This window comes from Myxine glutinosa, chromosome 11 (assembly GCF_964187855.1).
Source record: "Myxine glutinosa chromosome 11, kmMyxGlut1.1, whole genome shotgun sequence".
Classification (NCBI taxonomy): Eukaryota; Metazoa; Chordata; class Myxini; order Myxiniformes; family Myxinidae; genus Myxine; species Myxine glutinosa.
In genome coordinates, this window is record NC_136271.1 from 9,582,473 (window position 1) to 9,601,385 (window position 18,913).

The following is an 18,913-nucleotide window of genomic DNA, read 5'->3' on the forward strand; positions in this document are numbered from 1 at the left end:
CCCACCCAAAACCTTGATCTTTTCTACCCCTGCTAATTCACCCCAGATACACTTTTTCGAAATTCCAACTTCTTTCCTGGAAATCCTTGCAGTGTCCATATGTTTTATACCTCTCCCACCTCCCCCCAAGCCCTCTCCCTCCCACAGTTCTCTCGATGTCAAATGTTGTGTTTGTGTCCTTCCCCCTCTCTCCCCTCTTGTCTACCGCTCCCCTTATTTTGTGTTTTATGTGTCGGTTTGACTTTTTGTGTGATTAATGATAGCTTTTTCACGAGCCTCGATCTTGTATACAAAAAAAAAGAAAAAAAAAAAGATCACACTCAAGAAATTTCAAAACTGATCAGACTAAGTGTTGCGTTGTCAAATTATGATGTCAAAATCGGGCACTAATGAGGTCATTGTTAACAACACTTTTGCGGAGTTCTTTACAATGAGCCACATTTCAATTTTTCCCATGGAAAGGTTTTGGAGATAGGAGGTGCAACGTTTTTTGTTTTTTTCCAAGATGGCGCCTGTACCACATGACCTATGACGGCGTAATTATCATTAAAATATTCTGCAGGAGGAGGCGCTCCTATGGTGAAACTTTCTTGTCCATCAGACCAACAGTTGCAGAGAAAAAAAATTCATACTGATCAAATCAAGCGTACTTGTCGAATTATGACATCATAATGAAGGTACTGGATGACATCATCATTAAAAAAAAAAAAAAAAAAAATGACATGACATCATCATTAACATATCTTATTTCCCATGGGGAGTACTTGATAGAGCCATGTTTAAATTTTTTTATATTCTAAGATTTCTGAGATGCAGTATGGAGGTGCAACGTTTTTCCAAGATGGCGTCCATACCACGTGACCTATGACGTCATTTTGAATAAAAAAATTATACAGGCGAAGGCGCTCCTATGGTAAAATTTCGTCTCAATCGGACCAACGATTGCTGAGAAAATGAATTTTAAAATTGCAGACACGTGCCTTGGTAGACAACCGTTCACCTAAGCCTGTTTTTCACTTCGTGAGCCCAGGGTATTAACCTATCCTTACAGATGGGTTAATTCCCCCCACCTTTGTGATTTCTACTATCAGGTGGTGCTCTACATACAATGCACATTTTCATGAAGAGAATTGGGTTCCTCCCCCCACCCTAAACCTCTGAGAGTATAAATTTTATTTGCCACCTCAAACCTGATGATGCACCCCGTGAGTATTTCCATCAGTTTTCAATTCATTCTGTTCAGCGGTTCAGAAGTGTATTGAAGTCAAACAAACACTATGATATTTAATGACAATTCCTTCACTTCATTTATGTCGATGGTTTTTGTGCAGGCAATTATGATATTTTATTATGCCCATGGGAAGTGGCCATGTGCTGTGTTCAGGAAGGGTGTCGGAGTGAACTCCATTCAATGTACAATGTGCGCTGAGTGGGTTCATCAAAAATGCAGTGGTCTGAGAGGGTCATTAACCAGTGTGGCAGCTACATTCAAATGTAAGGTGTGCACAGCTGCAGATGGAGGAAATGTTTCGTTGGATCTTGGAGACGGCGTGAAGCTGGAAGGAAAACATTTTGCTACCTCGGAGACATGCTGAATGGAGAAGGTGGATCAGACTCGGCAACGGTTGCTCGAGTGAGATGTGCATGGAAGAAGTTTCGGGAACTGAGTGGCGTGCTGATGAGGAGGGGAGTGTCGTTGAAGCTGAAGGGAAAGGTGTATGCTGCATGTGGGAGAAGTGTTGTGATTTATGGGAGCGAGACGTGGGTAATGAATGTAGAGCAGCAACGAAGGCTGGAAAGGGTGGAAATGCGAATGGTTCGGTGGATGTGCGGAGTATCGTTGAGAGAGAGGAAGACAAATGATGAATTGCGAAAGATGATGGGAATAGAGCCTGTGATTGATGCTGTGAAGACGAGCAGGTTGAGATGGTTTGGTCATGTGTTGAGGAAGGATGAAAGTGACTGGTTGAGAAGAGTGATGGAAATAAATGTAGAAGGAAGTAGAGGACGGGGAAGACCGAGAAAGACTTGGCTAAAGATGGTGGAAGAAGAAATGCGGGGCAAGGGGGTTAACAAAGAGAGATGCAGAAAATAGGGCAAAATGGAGAAGATTGTCATGGGGACCGCAAGGCTAACCCCCGCTCTAGCAGGGAAAATGGCCTTAAAATGCCTGTTGTTGTTGTTGTATTATGCCCTTTCCCAGACTCGGTAGCGTAATGGTAGGAGCGTCCGCTCTGAGTTTGAGGTCAGTCGTTATAACCCCAGCCGAGTCACACCAAAGACTTTTTAAATAGTATGTGCTGCTTCTGCCTTCCTTGACACTCAGCTTTCAAAAGAGTAGAGCACCCTCAAATATCGCTGGGAAGGCAAGGGCAAACCACCCAGTATAACCCTTGCCTAGAAACTGCTTTGGCATCATCACAGCCACACCCTCCTCATCCTCCTGTAAAGAGTATGGTAAATGAAAAATGAAAAACAAAACAAAACAATTATTACTTAAAATACCCCACACACCGAGAGTGATCACACCACCTATACGAGACACTTCCCTCCTTCAGCTTCCCTCCCTCAGCCCCCCAATTCTACTTGACCAGTGCTTTAAAATCAGTGGTTTGGTCGGTCAAGGTCAAAAATTCAGACTTCAAGGTCAAATTTCTAAAATTGTCAAGTTTCATCCGATTAACTTGAAATTTGAACAGAGTTTGCATATGGAGTCACTGAATTGGTTCATCAAAATTAGAACGATTGGTTTCCATGACAACAGTTTCACCCTGTTATAATAAAATGGGAAGTTTTGTGATTTTATTATTGCCATATATCACTTTTTTTTGCATGATATCAAATGTAAACCGACACAGCTTATTTAAATGTATGTGTAGTATTTGTGTGTAAAAATTTGGTCAAAACTAGTCAAGGGTCAAAGGCATCCGGGAACATGAAAACACTTATTAGACCGCAGTTAAAAAATGTATCATCCAAATTTGTTACGTATAACAATCGATCATTTGAAACGCTTGATATGTCAAAACTTCAAAATTTGTCAAATTGCTGTTTTCATGACCACTTTTATTTATTTGGATCCCACAAATATCGTGCTACGCACGACATCCTTCTTGTTATTATTATTATTATTTTTTTATTTATTTATATTTAATTACTATTTCCTTTATATGTCATGGAGAATGAAGTTTTTATTTCTTTTCTCCCTCCTTCCCACCAACCATCTGGCATGAAATCTGACTTTCATTAGGACAACTAGCTGTGACTAGCTGTCACACTGGACAATTACAAAAACATGTTAAAACGTGGCTAATATGGTTTTCCAGCAATCCAAGGCACATGCCCTGGGCTGTTGGGGAATAGGATTTCTTCCTGCCTATAATGCCACTGACATAGACTTTTAACAAGCAAGATAATGTGATAAATGCTAATTTTCATGTTAAATTTGACTTCCAAAACTTAAATCAAACACATTGATCATAATGGTACTTGCAGCTTGTTGCTTGAACCTCTGACAATTTCAAAAAAAATCCTAAACAGCATTGTGTTGGCCATTCGTATTATTTTATTTACTCGACGTGAGGAGATAGGACTGTTTTTAAAGATTTTCTTTGTCAAGTAGACATCTTGGTTCTTTAAAACAAGACTGAAAGTCTAACATCGGCGTAGCTGAGCTTGTTTGATATATTAGTTGAAGAGGATAATATGACCTGGGAGGGGATACCAGATAGCAAATAATGTAAGTATAAATTTATTTTGAAGTACTCTAAGTCTCTAAGCTGTCGGTTAACATGGAAGTGAAGAGATTGCATTCAGACACCATATGGTTTATTCAATATGTTTTGAGTCAACAATTAACCAACATACACCGCTTCAATCCAGTAACTTTTTGCAGTCACGCCAAAGGGATTGCAGTGTTATGATTATATTTACTATATTATTTTTATTATGAAAAACGATACTACTGTATTAAGAAACCTGGGCTAATTTGTCCGAAGTGGCCTGAAAGTGAGGAATGAAGGCATGAAGCTTAAGGCATATACGTTCTGTGTCGTTGGAAGACTCGTAACGCTGATGCTTTTGATATTTGATGGTCATTTTAACAATCGGTTTGTTTGTGTTTCACACTGAATGAAAAATGTAAAGGTGGAGCGTGGTGATTGTGATGTATGACAGGTTTGACGATATTTTTGGCCTGAATAGCATAGGAATCAAAATGGCAGAGTGTGGAGTCAGCCGTTGTATGCCGTAATGACATCACAGACGTAATCACATCACCCTGTCATGTGACCAGATCCTCAGCTCTGATTGGTGTACGTTTGAGGAGACATTCATACATGCATACATACATACGGACAGACAAACACTGTTCTAGACGGCTTTGTCCTATGGGCTCCGACGTAAAAAAGAAAAAGACATAAAATGTCATAGACCTTGCCATGGTTTTTTAATTTCGCTGTACGGAGTTAAAGGTTGTCAATCGGCCATCTTTGGTCGGAGGACAAAACAAAATTTTCTGCATATGTATACTCATTTTTTGTCTTTGTGCCAAGTTTGAAGAAAATTGGCCCATGCATGTCTGAGAAATGGATGGGGACATGTTTAAGTACCAAAATGACCGCCGGTCGGCCATATTGGATCTGATCTCTTAAACAAATGATGTGCATATGTAACCCATCATTCATTACCTGTGTGCCAAGTATGAACAAGATTGGTAAATGCATGTCAGAAATGGTTGAGGACGTGGTCAATATCAGGTTTTTTACAACTAAAATGGCTGCCGGTCTACCAGTCGCCCATCTTTGATCAGATCGCAAAATAAGGTGAGGTGCACGTGTATGCCATCATGTACTTGGCTTGTACCAAGCTTGAACAAAATCGGACCATGCATGCTCATTAAATGGTTGGGCACACGTTTAAGTAGGCCGCCAGTCGGCCAATTTAGATCTGTTCTTGAAAAGAAATGACATGCATGTGTAAGCCATAATTCATTATCTGTCTGCCAAGTTTTAACAACATCAGCAAATGCATGTCCGAGAAATGGTTGAGGACGTGTTCAACGTTGTTTTTTTTACAACTAAAATGGCCGCCAGACAGCCATGTTTGATTGCATCACAAAACAAAATTATGTGCATATGTATACTGTCATGTATTGTCTTTGTGCAAAGTATGAACACAATCGGTCCATACATCTCCGAGATATGGTTGCAGACGCACAGACGAGACCAAATCCATAAGCCTCTGTTTCGGGCCAAGAACAACGGTGGCTGAAAATCCTTTAATGACAGAAAATGTCCACCCCGTCCATCCTCTCCTGCCACCCATTCCTCCCCACACCCATTGCTTGTCTGCCTCCCTCTGTCTTGGCTTTTGGCTCTGTTGCTGACTGTGTTCCCCCTCCGCCCTCCCCCCACCTCCCTCTCTGCTGTTCCTTTTGTCCTGTCGCGTTCTGATCCGTTCAGTGTACAAGCAATAACTCTTCCATGAGCCTCGACTATGTATACAAAAAAAAAATGTATGATGACTGAAAGAGTTGGGTTGTGTTTGTTGCATCATTAGTTCTAGTGTTAAAAATATAGTTTTTGTTTCGTGTGAAAAAATGGTTAGAAAAATATGATAATGACTTGGATCCAAAACTCAAATGTATAAATGTTAGAGGTTCATTTTCTTAAAACCTGCTTTGCTCATTCAAATTCCCCCCCTCAGGGATCACCATTTGAGCAGCCTGGACAGGATACTTGTGGTACTTGTCACTTGGTAGCCCCTGTTCGTTCCTGCTGTGTGGGTTCCTCTGGATCACACCACTCCGCACACCCCCAGTTCTGCCCGACAACCCGATCCTCGGTGCAGGATGATCCAGGGACCGATCCAGAGGTTCCACGTACATCGCAATCAGTGACCGCTGCATCACGGCAAGTCACATCAACCCAAGAACCACTGGCGTCCAGGGCAATGCCTTGTTGCTGGTCCCATGTGGTGGTTTGTCCATTCTGTCCCGGCCTTTCTTGTAAGTATCTATTTGCAAAGCTGACTTGTTAATTTCTGAAGTAGCGCATGCACATTCAATTAACACCAAATATGGTGGTTTTGCAGGCTGGTTTGTGTGTGTGTTGGCGTGTTAGCATCTGCACAGACACTCAAAATCTTTTAAAAATTTTTTTGTTGTTGTTGGGTCTAACAGGCTGAAAAACAAAAAATCTTGCATTCCAAAACCTTCGATTATGGCTCAGTCTTTGTGTTTCTGACATTGTGACATATCATCAGACAAACTGACAAATCCTATGAAAATTAGTATGTTTAAGTAGTGATTATTGATTTGCACGCTCCCTCACAACTTACGTTCATGAAGCCAGAGGCCTAGTCCTTGGTATGCCACTGTTTATGTGGCCTGCTGATACCCGAGGTACAATTTCTGCCATACAATCTCAGTCGACGTTTAACTGTCCAAACTGCTTTGACGTGCAGAAGTTTCCACTCCCATGATTGGCTCCTCATTGCATGCACGAGTCGCTCAAACTTGTTTTCCAACACCCCTTTATCAAGTTCAACCATCATGGACAACTGGTTGAAGAACAGCACAGTCTCAAATTGTGCTCATATCCACATTAAAAAAAAAAAAACATTTTAAGATTAGTTATAATTGGGCCTTGACTGCATACAAGTTGCTGCACCGTTGTTACGGGGTCCTCCCCTATCCCCTGGTCTCGGTAAACCTCCGAACCCCGAGAGGGTCTCCGGCAGAAAGATATGTTATCCTTGGTTGAAATTAACCAATAATGAAACCACACCAAGGGTTATGAACAAACAATATATTAAAAGCACACAAAAAGCACCATACAACAATGGGGCAATCAACCCTGCAATCCAATCTTAGGATGTTACCCTAGCTCAGACTCACGGCACCCCCAGGGACTGAAGCAGAGCCCTTCTCAATGTCTCTAGAACACAACGGTGCTCCCGGCGAAGAGGCGATGGCGATGAGGCGGGTAAGGAGATGTAGGTAAGGCGGGGACCGTCACGTGGTCCCAGCCAACCCCAATTGGCGGTGGAAAGAGGAATCCCAAAGACGCTATCCAAACGTGCACATACACCGTGCAGTCGCGAACCGCACCGGATTCTTCAAAGGCCGCTGTCGCGCGCACACATCCTCGGCAAACCACCGGAGGGCGGGACCAGCGGACGCGACTAACCAAGGGTCCGCGAACGACGCGTGAGGTCCCCGAAATGGCGGTCGGTTCTTCCTCGGGCCGCAGCCGCTAGGCGAAGATTCTCCGGAATCTCCCACCTTTACCTGGCTTCGCAGGCTTTTCCACGACACCGGCGATATCAACGATCGCACGAGATTCCTTTCCAGGCCTCAAAGTTCCTTCTCCATGGACGCTCGACCACGCTGGGTGCGGAGCTGTTACAAAACTCCTCGTTTTCTCTGCCTCACGCGCTCTTCTTCCTCGCTCCACCTCTTCCGGTGCCCTATCCGATTTCCGGCATCATTTTTGTCATGAGCGCTTTTAAACCTTTTAACCACAATAACCCTTACTGAGAACCAACAATAATAATAATACCAACAATAATGAGGGCCGAATCCATAACACCGTACTCGTAGTAATAGTGCCAATGCCATAGGAATATTAAATGGGAAAGTAAAATGATGTTGCTTTGCATACTTTCTCCCTTAACGAAAAACATGCTTCCATTTTATTCCTGTTCACCTGTCCTTAACGATCAGAGTGGCTGCTCTGTAAATCCGTTTTATTCATTCGTTTTCAAAAAACGTTTTGTGGCATTCTTCCTTCTCAGTTTTTAAATATATAATTTGACACGCAATGTCCAAATGACCCAAAGGATTGTGCAAGTTCAACATTAAGAAGTGGTTCGAAAATATGTCGACTTTATAATGAATGGGTTTCTCAGGACCCAAGTGGAGATCCACATCTCGCCAGGTACAAACTGTGTCAGAAGAGCATAAAAATAATCACCTTTGTTTACAATGAGTGGTTAGAAATGTCACCGAGAACAATGCCTTGAACACAAGTCCTCCCAGGGGAAGAGGAAGAACCACACAACGTTTCAAGTATGTTGGATGAGGAGCTAAAGGCATTGAAGAACTTCAGACTTCAAGGTCGAATTTGCTTGTCCTTTTTTTGCAAAATTTGCAAAATAAATTTTTGCTTGTCCTTTTTCAAGGTGAGCACTGAGCAGGTGATGTGCTAGGAAGGAAAGGCTTTTTTTGCGCGATGAAAATTCCCTCTGCATTGAACATGTTGTTTGCCTTTTACAAATGTTGGTGGATTTTAACGAAGGAGTTTGGTTCACAAAGTGAATCTATGTACGTAGCAGCCCTGTGCATTGATGCTTACCCCATAATCAAGAGATTCCACACAAATTGAACTCTTAGCCCCAAAACACTATTCCATTAAGCTGTCTGAATTACGGATGAATCTTGAATTTTATTTTCGTGGCGATCAAGAAATGGCTCCATTAAATGATGATTTGCTTTGACTGGCACAAACTGATGGACCCAAGTTTCATCACATGTCAGTTTTATTTCATAAAAGGTCTTCCTCGGCCACAGGACCTTGAAAAACGTCCTTTTGATCAAAAGTTCCGTCTTTCTTTGAACCTTTTAACCGACCAGTCAGTTCTTTGTGGAATTTAAAGTGAGAATGAATAAATAAATAAAAATTCCCAACACTTCTGATGCTGACCTCAAATTCTCTACAATTTAACGTACGTACTAATGTGGTAGTTCTCCATAATTCACTGTTCGACATGTTATTGTCCGCTTAAGTGACAGAAGTTGAATTTGAGAATGTTCAAGATCGCTCATCGATTCATGTTGGTTTTTGAACTTGCTCCAACATATTACAATACTACTTTAGACATACATCACCAAATTATGCAGATTGGTTTGATGTTCTTCATAACTCTTAAGTAACTTGATGATAAACATACGTTTCATGGCACATACAACTTCAGCGTTTTAACTGCATTATCGTCGCACGTTTTGTAACGAAAGTCTGTCTGTCAACAGTTTTGCAGTTTTGGTTTCTTATTTATTTTTTCCAGCTATTTATAACTTCTCAAACAAACTAGAATGGCGCTCATGGAGCGCATGGTTTCACCTCGCACATTCATTCTAACCAAAATACCATCGTTAACTGAATAATTTACTATTATGATCCATATACCCCCGTATCATCCATGCACCCCATTATGTCACGTAGTTTTTTGGCTTGGGTTATGATCGTCATAAGTTTAATTCTTCACTCACATCCGGTCGTAGATCATATATATGAAATTTGATTTTTGGATAAGGGTTTAAATTCAACCAATTATGTTTGGAATACCATTTCACTAATGATGTCATCATTATCACTCTTGTACCCCATGGGGAGTTGATGACATATGCCAAGATTCATTTTCTTTCGTTCAGGGGTTTTGGAGAAAATGATGTTTTGGAGCAAACCTGATATTTGGAGGAGTTGGAAAATGAAGTGAAGACGACAACACAAAACAACCAGCATTCAATCAAGAAAAAATTGTCAGATTTTTTTCCCCTTTAATACAATTACAATATGGCCGCCATGTTTCAGAGTTAACAAAAATATATTATTCGTGGGGAGTCTCTCCTACAATATTATTAATGTTTAAAGTTTTGCATCGATCAAGCGTTTGCAGAGAAAACCATTTTTAAAGTGAATATATATTGTTGCGAATATGGAATTTGGCCTCCATATCCGCTTGTAAATATTCCCCTATTTCCCCAATACTCCCCAACTATCCCCAATCCCCCATTCCCTAGTCCCATTGTCTGTAAACAACACTCTGTAGAACCGACCTTCCCCTTTTTCCCCCATTAAATGTCGTGCCCAGGTCCACCGCATCTCACGTAGACAACTTTCGGACATCTTGCTAGTTATTCTTAGTCTATGTCAGTTAAGGACTCCTTTCCATTAATTCTGACTCTTCGTTGCACCAGAATGTGATTATATGGCACCAGTAGTGAGTTTAGGACCTTCCCATACCTCCTTCCATCTTCTTCCCCAAACAACAACAACAACAACAACTACAGCTACAACAACAACTACAACCACGGCGCGCGGGGGGAGTGTGCGTCCTCCCACCAGCTCGGTTAGCCGCCATGACCATGCTCTCCACGGGGTTACCACGAAGGGGCTCCCTGTCAGCCCCTCGTCAAGGGCGGAGCCGGTAACCCCCCCGCATGCACCCAATGAGAAGCAACGAGCCGATTCCATCTGGGGCGGAGCTAACGAGCCGAGGGCGTGTCACTCCCCGCCGGATATACGCAGCGACTTACCGGATGTGAGGTCAGATGCGCCCCGAGCTTGAGAAGACAAGAGAGCCACCTCCGAGCGCTGAGACCTCCTGCATCTTTTGGGCCGCGCTATCCTGTCCCTGAGCACAAGGTGCACCTTGTGCTGGCCATCGAATACCCGCTTTCCTTGCCATCAATCCCCGTGTGAGTCAGTTTTTGTCCTGTTTCTCTGTGGTCTGTCGGGAATAATATAAGATTGTGTCTAAGTGCCTATCTTCCTTTGCTGTCCCTCTTGTAGTTGTAATCTAACCTTCCGAACGAATATAACCTCCTCCGGAGGTCTTGAGAACCGTATCCCTGGTGTCGTGTCATTTTAATCCCAGCCGTGTGTCTTTTCCTTCATTGACCGAGCGTAGCGCGATTAGTCAACGTTCGGGTATAATCGGGTAACCTGTGCAGACGTGGTCATACCAAACCGCTCGGTAAATAACATCTAAGCCGCGTCTGTAACAATTGGTGTCGAGGAGTGGAATTCGGACCCGGGACTAAATTTATTAGGCCCAAATTTGTAGTAGAATCAATTCGGAGCGCGTTTCCCGCGCGAAATTATAACGGCGAAATTTGAATTTGTTATACGAAAATAAAAACCCGAATTTTGAAAGTCGCGCTATGGCAGACCAAGACAGCTGGGGTCCGGTAGTGGAGAGTGAGGCAGGGTCGGTCCAGGACCAAATTGAGGGACGCGAGGAGAGCGAAGCAGTGAGGGCGGCAGGGTCGCAAAATAGCGTTGTCACGCACGAGGTGGCCACGGCGTCCACGCCCGCGGCAGCGCCCCTGGTGGATTCGAACCTTTTCCTCCTGCAAATGAGGGCCCTTATGGAACAAATGGTGGGAATGAGGGCTGATAGTGAGCGGTTGGGAAACCAAATGGGGGTAATGGGGAACCGGATGGATGCTCAGAGTGAGCAATTGGGGGTAATGGGAAACCAAATGGGGGTAATGAGGGACGAAGCGAGGAGTACCGGTGAGGGGTTAGACAACGGGATAAAAGAGGTGAGAAATGGGTTAATGGGGGTAGAAAACAGAATGGCCGCTCAAGAGAATCAAATGGAAGGGATGCAAAAGGGGTTAGAGGGGGTAGAAAATAGAATGGCTGCCCAGGAGAATCAGATAGAGGGAGTGAAAAATGGGTTAGAGGGGTTAGAAAACAGGATGGAAGGCAAATTGAGGGACATGAGGGACCAAGCGGAAAGGGAAGTTAACCAAATGGGGCAGCAGATAGAGGGGGTCAGAATGGGGGTAGAAACCAAACTGGATGCTCACAGGGAGGAAATGGAGCAGATGAGGGTGGCATCTGGGCAGGAGATGCAAGTGATGGGAGAGGAGATCAGAAGAGGAGTGAGTGAGGAGGTCGGAGGAGTGCGCGAGGAGGTGAGGCACTGTAAGGAGCGCATGGAGAAGGAGGTGAGAAAGGGGACTGTAAAATTGCAAGGGGGCATAGAGGACCTGACGCAGGAGGTGGAACAGCTGACGGAGGGACAAAAAGAACTAACGGACCAGGTAAAGAAGAACACAGCGGTAATAGGAGGTTTAAAAGCGACACAAAATGACCTAAAAAATGACTTGATAGCGACGAAGAGGGAATGTCAGATGGTACGTGAGGGACTGACAACGAGGTTGGACGAGGTGATAGAGGTAATGGAGACGAAGGACCGGCAGGTGAGGACGCACATGGAAACGGTCAAGGTAGCCTTGGAGGACGAGCTAGAGGAGACGTACCGGGGAATAAAAGAGGTGAAGCAGAAATTAGAAGAAGTGGAAGAAGGGATGAGCGAAATTAAGAAGCGACGGAGAGAGGATAAGGAAGAGATAAAAGAGGAAGTAAAAGAATTGGTCCAAAGTCTGTGTTTGGATCGTGATGATGTGCTCATTAACCGGATGAGGGATTCGCAGGTGATGGAGGAGAAGCGAAGAGGAAGAGGACCCGGTGTAAGTGGTGACCAATATGGTCGTGCGTATGATGCGCCAGGTGATTTGAGAAGCTTGGGGGTCGAGATGGACCCGGGTGTTCGTGAGAGGCCGTTGGTGAAGTGTGCGACAGGTCTGGTGTGCGAAAAAGGAGGTGTGCGAGAAAGTCCGACTCTGGGGTGTGTGAGGAAAAAGTGCGTGCCAAGGAGTGAGGGTGCTGGCGAGAGTGAGTCGGTCGTAGCGCGTGTGCGAGGGGGCACATGGAAGCGCGGTGTGGTAAGTGTTACAGAGGGTGTGACGGGAGAGTGTGCGCGAGAAAGGTGTGTGACGGACAGGTGCATGGGGAAAGAGTGCGCTGTCAAAGGCAAGGAAGAATGCACACCTGTGGTGAGTGTTACAGAGGGTGTAACGGGAGAGTGTGCGCGAGAAAGGTGTGTAACGGACAGGTGCATGGGGAAAGAGTGCGCTGTCAAGAGTAAGGGTGAGTGCGTTGTCAAGAGTGGTGGTGAGAGTAGTGAGAGTGACAAGGAGCGTGAGTTGGGTGTGACAGGTGAGCGAGGATGTACACCTGGAATGGAAGGATGCACACCTGGAATGGTAGAGCGTGAGTGGGAATGCACGCTGGAGTTGGTGGTGAGGCACGTGGTTGGGTGTGCGAATGAGGGCACACCTGTGATTGTCACAGAGGAGGTGACAGAGGAGGGGGCGCGAAGAGGTGTGTTGGTGAGGTGTGCGACCAACGAATGTGTGCCAAAGTGTTCGGTGGTCAGGTGTGTGACCAAGGCTGTGAGTGGAATGAGGGTACCTGGGTGTGTAAGGAAAGGTATGAGCAAGCAAGGGGTAGCATATGCATGTAAGAATCCAGGTGAAGCATCGACGGTAACCAGGTTAGAGGTTAGGTCGACTTTTAGCCGAAGCGGGCCCTCGGTGCGTGCCGGGCCTCGCTTTGAACGGCCGCGTCCAGGCTCCACTAGGTGGAGCGGGCAGCTGGATAGGAAGGGTCGTCATGGCGACCACGTTTTGTGGAGACGTGCCGGCAGGTCGAGATCGGGACATTGGATGGCTCCACGCCGAGGTGGTGCGTGGGATCTCGGCCCGGGTAAGCCCCCGTCCCTGCCCCGAATGCCGGACGCATCCAGCCGCCGGCACAAAACAACCAGCATTCATTGCTCGGCTTTACGAAGCCGGGCTTTGGACAGGAATTGGCGCACCGAGAGGCATTAGTGAGGAGACTGGGTGATGAGGTTAGTGTTTTGGACCCAAAATTGGAGAAAAACAAAATTTGATGATTGGCAAGGGATTGGCAGTAGTGATTGGCAGATGATGGGGAGTGATTGGCAAATTTTTAATTTGTTGAAATTGGATGTGCAAAATTGGTAGTGAGCGATGGGCCCGGTGGGTAAGGCTGGCATCCCTGCCACCCTTCCCAGTGGGGGCAAAGGAGCAATAGATTATGGGGTGTATGGCAGTGAAAACTAGCCCGGGTGGGTTAGGTTATATGATAGGGCCCTAGAAGATGACATTAGGTGACGTTAAGTTTAGTTAGTGACTGATACCTGTAGTGGGGACGCAGGTAGATTAGTGTGGATTATAATGACGTGGGAGCGCAATAGTTTAAAGGGACGACTGGGAAGCGCAAGTTTCAGAGGGGAGTAGTTAGATGAGATGATGCTGTGTGAGAATTGAACAGGTGTGATTGCACAGGTGTGCAACTGGACAGGTGTGAGGAGCAGTGTATGAGTAGTGAGTGTGTGGATCAGCGCGAATGCGCTTGGGGAGAGAAGGGTGCAGGTGGCACCAGGTGTGAGAGCACAGGTGTGCAAGTACAGGTGTGTGGAGAGAGTTGGAGTAAGTGGTACGGAGTGGTGTGCATGGTGCGAAGGTGTGGATGGGGGAAGAGTGGACCCCTTTCACGAGTACCCGGGGCGGGTAGTGTAAGTGTTAGGTAGAGGGTACAGGTAAATTGTGGTTGGATATTGGCATCTGTGGTGCGGGTGACAGAATGGTGTTGTGGATGGGTGCATTAGTGTTGTGGAAATGGCTGGGCGTGTAGCCTGTTAGTGTGTGTAGTTGGTTGGGCACTCCACCACTGTGAGGATGTCGGCCAGGTGAGGCCGCAGGTGGGCTCTGGGAGCCGGTAGTTGTGAGTGGGTGCCTGAGGATCCCGGGTGTGGATCGGGTAGCCCAGTGCCAGAGAGGGCACCGAGTGGGGAGAGCGCCAGAGGGCCTTCCCCAGGTAGTTAGGTTAGGGTAAGGAGCAGGTAAGCTCGGAGGCAACTGCAGTGGTGGAGGTGTGCAGGTGGGTAGACCCGCTGGGAGAGGTACACGCCACAGCCCGGAAATTGTGCGAGGGCACCGGGAGATGAATCGGGGGAGTGAGACCCCAAATTGAAAAGCACCACAGTTTGGCCAATGGGAATTGGTTTTTAGAACCCATAGTGTAAGAGGGCCAATGGTTTGGCCGGAGAAAGACCCCGGGTAGTGTAAAGTTGTTAAAGTCATTTAGGAAATAGTTAGGATTGATGAACCTGTCGCACCATACGCAGCCACTTACCTGTGGTGATGATGATGACTCCACACCTGTGTTTTCTTTGTTCTGTGTGCAGGAAGCAAGGACTGCTGTTGGATTTGTGAGACGCATCACGACGTGGATGAGACATTGGGGTGATTCCATCTCTCCCTCCCTAGGAGGGACTGATGATGAATTGGTGATAGCAAATTATGATGTTGAGTTGGAAATAGCAAATTTGATTGGTTAGGAGGGAGAGAAGACGAATTTGGTTTATGGGAGGAACGGGGAAGACAGTAGGGACGTTTGTTGATTGGTAAAGTAGATGTTTATGGGTAGTGTTGTGTTTTGTGGATACAGTAAGGGGTAAGGGAGGGGCCATGTAGGTTACCTGGTGGGGGGGGGGGGGGGCGTACGATAGGAACGTACCTGTCTCACCTGGTTCCCATGTGCCCCCAGTGTGCATCACCTTGTATTGCGTGCACTTTTGCGCCCTTACCACCTTACTCACTTGTCTTCTTCTTTTGTCTCCCACCTCCGAGGATCTGGTTTTGGGGCAGAGAGAGAGGAGAGAGAGGTGCTGGCTTCGCAGTTGTGGGCCTCCACTTTCGCTGCTTGCTGCTTGGATCGATACACCATATGGACCGCAATTTTGGTGGCCACCCACAATGGACCGCAGCTCTTTTGCGGCCAAGCACCACCCGTGGATGGACCTATGGGTCAACGTGGCACCTATGCCATACAGGTGAACCACTTTTAGTTGACACCACTGAGGGCCACAATAAAGAAATGGACGCGGTTGGCGCCTTTCTTTATTTTTGAAAGAAGTAAGAAGGCCAAGTGCACCACACGAAGGCAAGACCAGCGGCAGAACATCGGCCGGCTGCGACACCACACAATGATTTATAGACACTTTATTGGTGCACCGGATGGTGCTCACTGTGTGATGGGGTGGTGCTTTTCGTGCTGGGAAAGGGTGCTCTGCACGTTATTAAAGGCCGTAGGTCACAGAGCACTCGTGGGTTGGTGTATCGATGCTGGCATGCGTGCTCTCTCTATGCATAACATCTGCATGTGTCCCTCCAAAGACAGGTCCTGGATCGTAGTGTAAATAGCAGCGTAGTCTTGTAAATAATGCTCCCTACCGGCTGTATGTTTAGTTTGAGGATTCTTTCCGGATTCGGTTATCCTGTGGGTGTGTTTCTGTGAGGAGAAGGGTGCAACGTCGCAGGGGGACATATTTACTCATTTGTGAATATCTGTAAAACTGTCGCACTCAGGGTAGAGTTAATAGTAGAGGGAACTACATTGCGTGCCACACTAAAGTAGGTAAAAATTTATCGGGTCGGGACGCCCCGAGGGTAGAGAAGGGTGCAATGTTGCGAATATGGAATTTGGCCTCCATATCCGCTTGTAAATATTCCCCTATTTCCCCAATACTCCCCAACTATCCCCAATCCCCCATTCCCTAGTCCCATTGTCTGTAAACAACACTCTGTAGAACCGACCTTCCCCTTTTTCCCCCATTAAATGTCGTGCCCAGGTCCACCGCATCTCACGTAGACAACTTTCGGACATCTTGCTAGTTATTCTTAGTCTATGTCAGTTAAGGACTCCTTTCCATTAATTCTGACTCTTCGTTGCACCAGAATGTGATTATATGGCACCAGTAGTGAGTTTAGGACCTTCCCATACCTCCTTCCATCTTCTTCCCCAAACAACAACAACAACAACAACTACAGCTACAACAACAACTACAACCACGGCGCGCGGGGGGAGTGTGCGTCCTCCCACCAGCTCGGTTAGCCGCCATGACCATGCGCTCCACGGGGTTACCACGAAGGGGCTCCCTGTCAGCCCCTCGTCAAGGGCGGAGCCGGTAACCCCCCCGCATGCACCCAATGAGAAGCAACGAGCCGATTCCATCTGGGGCGGAGCTAACGAGCCGAGGGCGTGTCACTCCCCGCCGGATATACGCAGCGACTTACCGGATGTGAGGTCAGATGCGCCCCGAGCTTGAGAAGACAAGAGAGCCACCTCCGAGCGCTGAGAGACCTCCTGCATCTTTTGGGCCGCGCTATCCTGTCCCTGAGCACAAGGTGCACCTTGTGCTGGCCATCGAATACCCGCTTTCCTTGCCATCAATCCCCGTGTGAGTCAGTTTTTGTCCTGTTTCTCTGTGGTCTGTCGGGAATAATATAAGATTGTGTCTAAGTGCCTATCTTCCTTTGCTGTCCCTCTTGTAGTTGTAATCTAACCTTCCGAACGAATATAACCTCCTCCGGAGGTCTTGAGAACCGTATCCCTGGTGTCGTGTCATTTTAATCCCAGCCGTGTGTCTTTTCCTTCATTGACCTAGCGTAGCGCGATTAGTCAACGTTCGGGTATAATCGGGTAACCTGTGCAGACGTGGTCATACCAAACCGCTCGGTAAATAACATCTAAGCCGCGTCTGTAACAATATATATATATCGATACGGACACACACACACACACATGGACACACACACCACACGGACACACACACACACACGGACACACACACACGGACACACACACACACACACACACACACACACACACACACACACACACACACACACACACACACACACACTGCAATCGTCTCAAATCCCCTTCGGGACGGGACGAACAAATGAAAATATATTAAAAGCAGTTTGTTTTCCAGGTGGATTCCCAATCGCTTCACCCCACTTTCCATCACCTCGTTGTCTACACCCGAACAACATCTCTGCTCCTGCAACACCAACGACGCCTTCGTCCTGCCCCCAATATCACGGACTACCTCACTCGGCAATTCCCCTCTCTTTGAATACACCATCCCATCTCTCCAGCCAAACCGATCTGCAAGAACGCCATGCTGATGTGACGGGCACCTTCACCTGTCCTGGCTCTTTATTGAATGCTCCACAAGCTGGTCCTTCACCTCGTGGAAATATTTCTTGTGGACCAGACATCTCCTCTGACCCCACCCGGCCATCCCCTAATATACCTTTGTTGTCCTCTGAAGGAGCCCTCTCCGATGAAGATTCTCGGGCTGCAGTTCCCCTACCCCACCCACCACCTTTCCCTCAGCCTTGTCGGCCTCCTCGTGCGTTTTGCTTGGCACCCCGCATCCCTGATGGAGATCCTTGCCTTCTTGCCCCACCATCCTGGTTTCCTCCAGAACCAGCGGCTGTTCGTCCTGGCGTCACTCAGCAAATTCCACCCCCACCTCCACCACAACCACATCCTCGCCCTCCTGTAACACTATATGCTGGGCCAGCTTTTGCAGCTGGTCTCCCTCAGCCTTCAGTCTCGGCACCCACTGCAACTTCGAGCTTTGGGCCTCAGTTGCCATTAGCTCCGTATGCTGCCGCGGCAGCAGCAGCTGCTGCCGCGGCCTATGCACCTTCACACCAAATCTTGTTCTATTCCCAAGCCCAGGCACAAGGGCAAGGAATGTTCACTGGACGACCAACTCTTGGTCACCCAGCTTCACAGCCATACCTTTTTCCTGCTACACATGCATTCCCCCTGGGACCTCATCCACAACCACCACCGCCTCCACCACCCCCTCCAGGTTTTGTGCCTCCCTCTGCTTGTGTAATACATCCACGTCAGCCCCCACCACCTGGCGCTCAGCAACCCCCAGCACAATCTGCACCCCCAGGTGCCTGCACTGGAGCACAAAGGGCAGCATACAGACCACACCCTACATCCCGGCCTGTTGCTGGGGCTCCTTTGTTGTCTCCACAACAACAAGGTAGTTCTTCGGCTCCTTCTACTCAGCCAACAGCTGGCCCCATTTGTGGTGCTTGTGCTTATGGGCAGGCCGCAGTGGCTGGCCCTCCACCACCTCCACCACCACCACCAACCATGTCCCTCGGTCTTACATGGACGCAGACACCTGGTGGTGTGGCACGTTTGCCATCTTGTGGTGTCCATCCTGGCTATCCTCCACCACCAACAGCACCCCATCCCTCTTCTCGCCCCCACACTTTTGGGCATCCACCACATGGTCCCCCAATGCCACCACCACCTTCGGCTCCTCGAGCTTCACATGTCCAGATGCAACGAGAGGATGTGCAACGACACAGGCTCATGTCACATTTTGGGTAATTTATATTGATTTATAACTTTTACTTCAAGTTGGATGA

The 18,913-nt window shown here is 47.0% G+C and overlaps 1 protein-coding gene across 1 annotated transcript in view; it reads left to right on the forward strand.

Annotated features, from left to right (window-relative positions):
- Positions 1-18,913, forward strand: part of LOC137436393 (uncharacterized) — a 79,572-nt gene that overhangs the window by 33,331 nt on the left and 27,328 nt on the right. The window contains exons 4-5 of the mRNA XM_068130139.2: positions 5,707-6,007; positions 17,443-18,871. Of these exons, the coding sequence (XP_067986240.1) occupies positions 5,707-6,007; positions 17,443-18,871 (1,730 nt within the window). The remainder of the gene's footprint in view (positions 1-5,706; positions 6,008-17,442; positions 18,872-18,913) is intronic.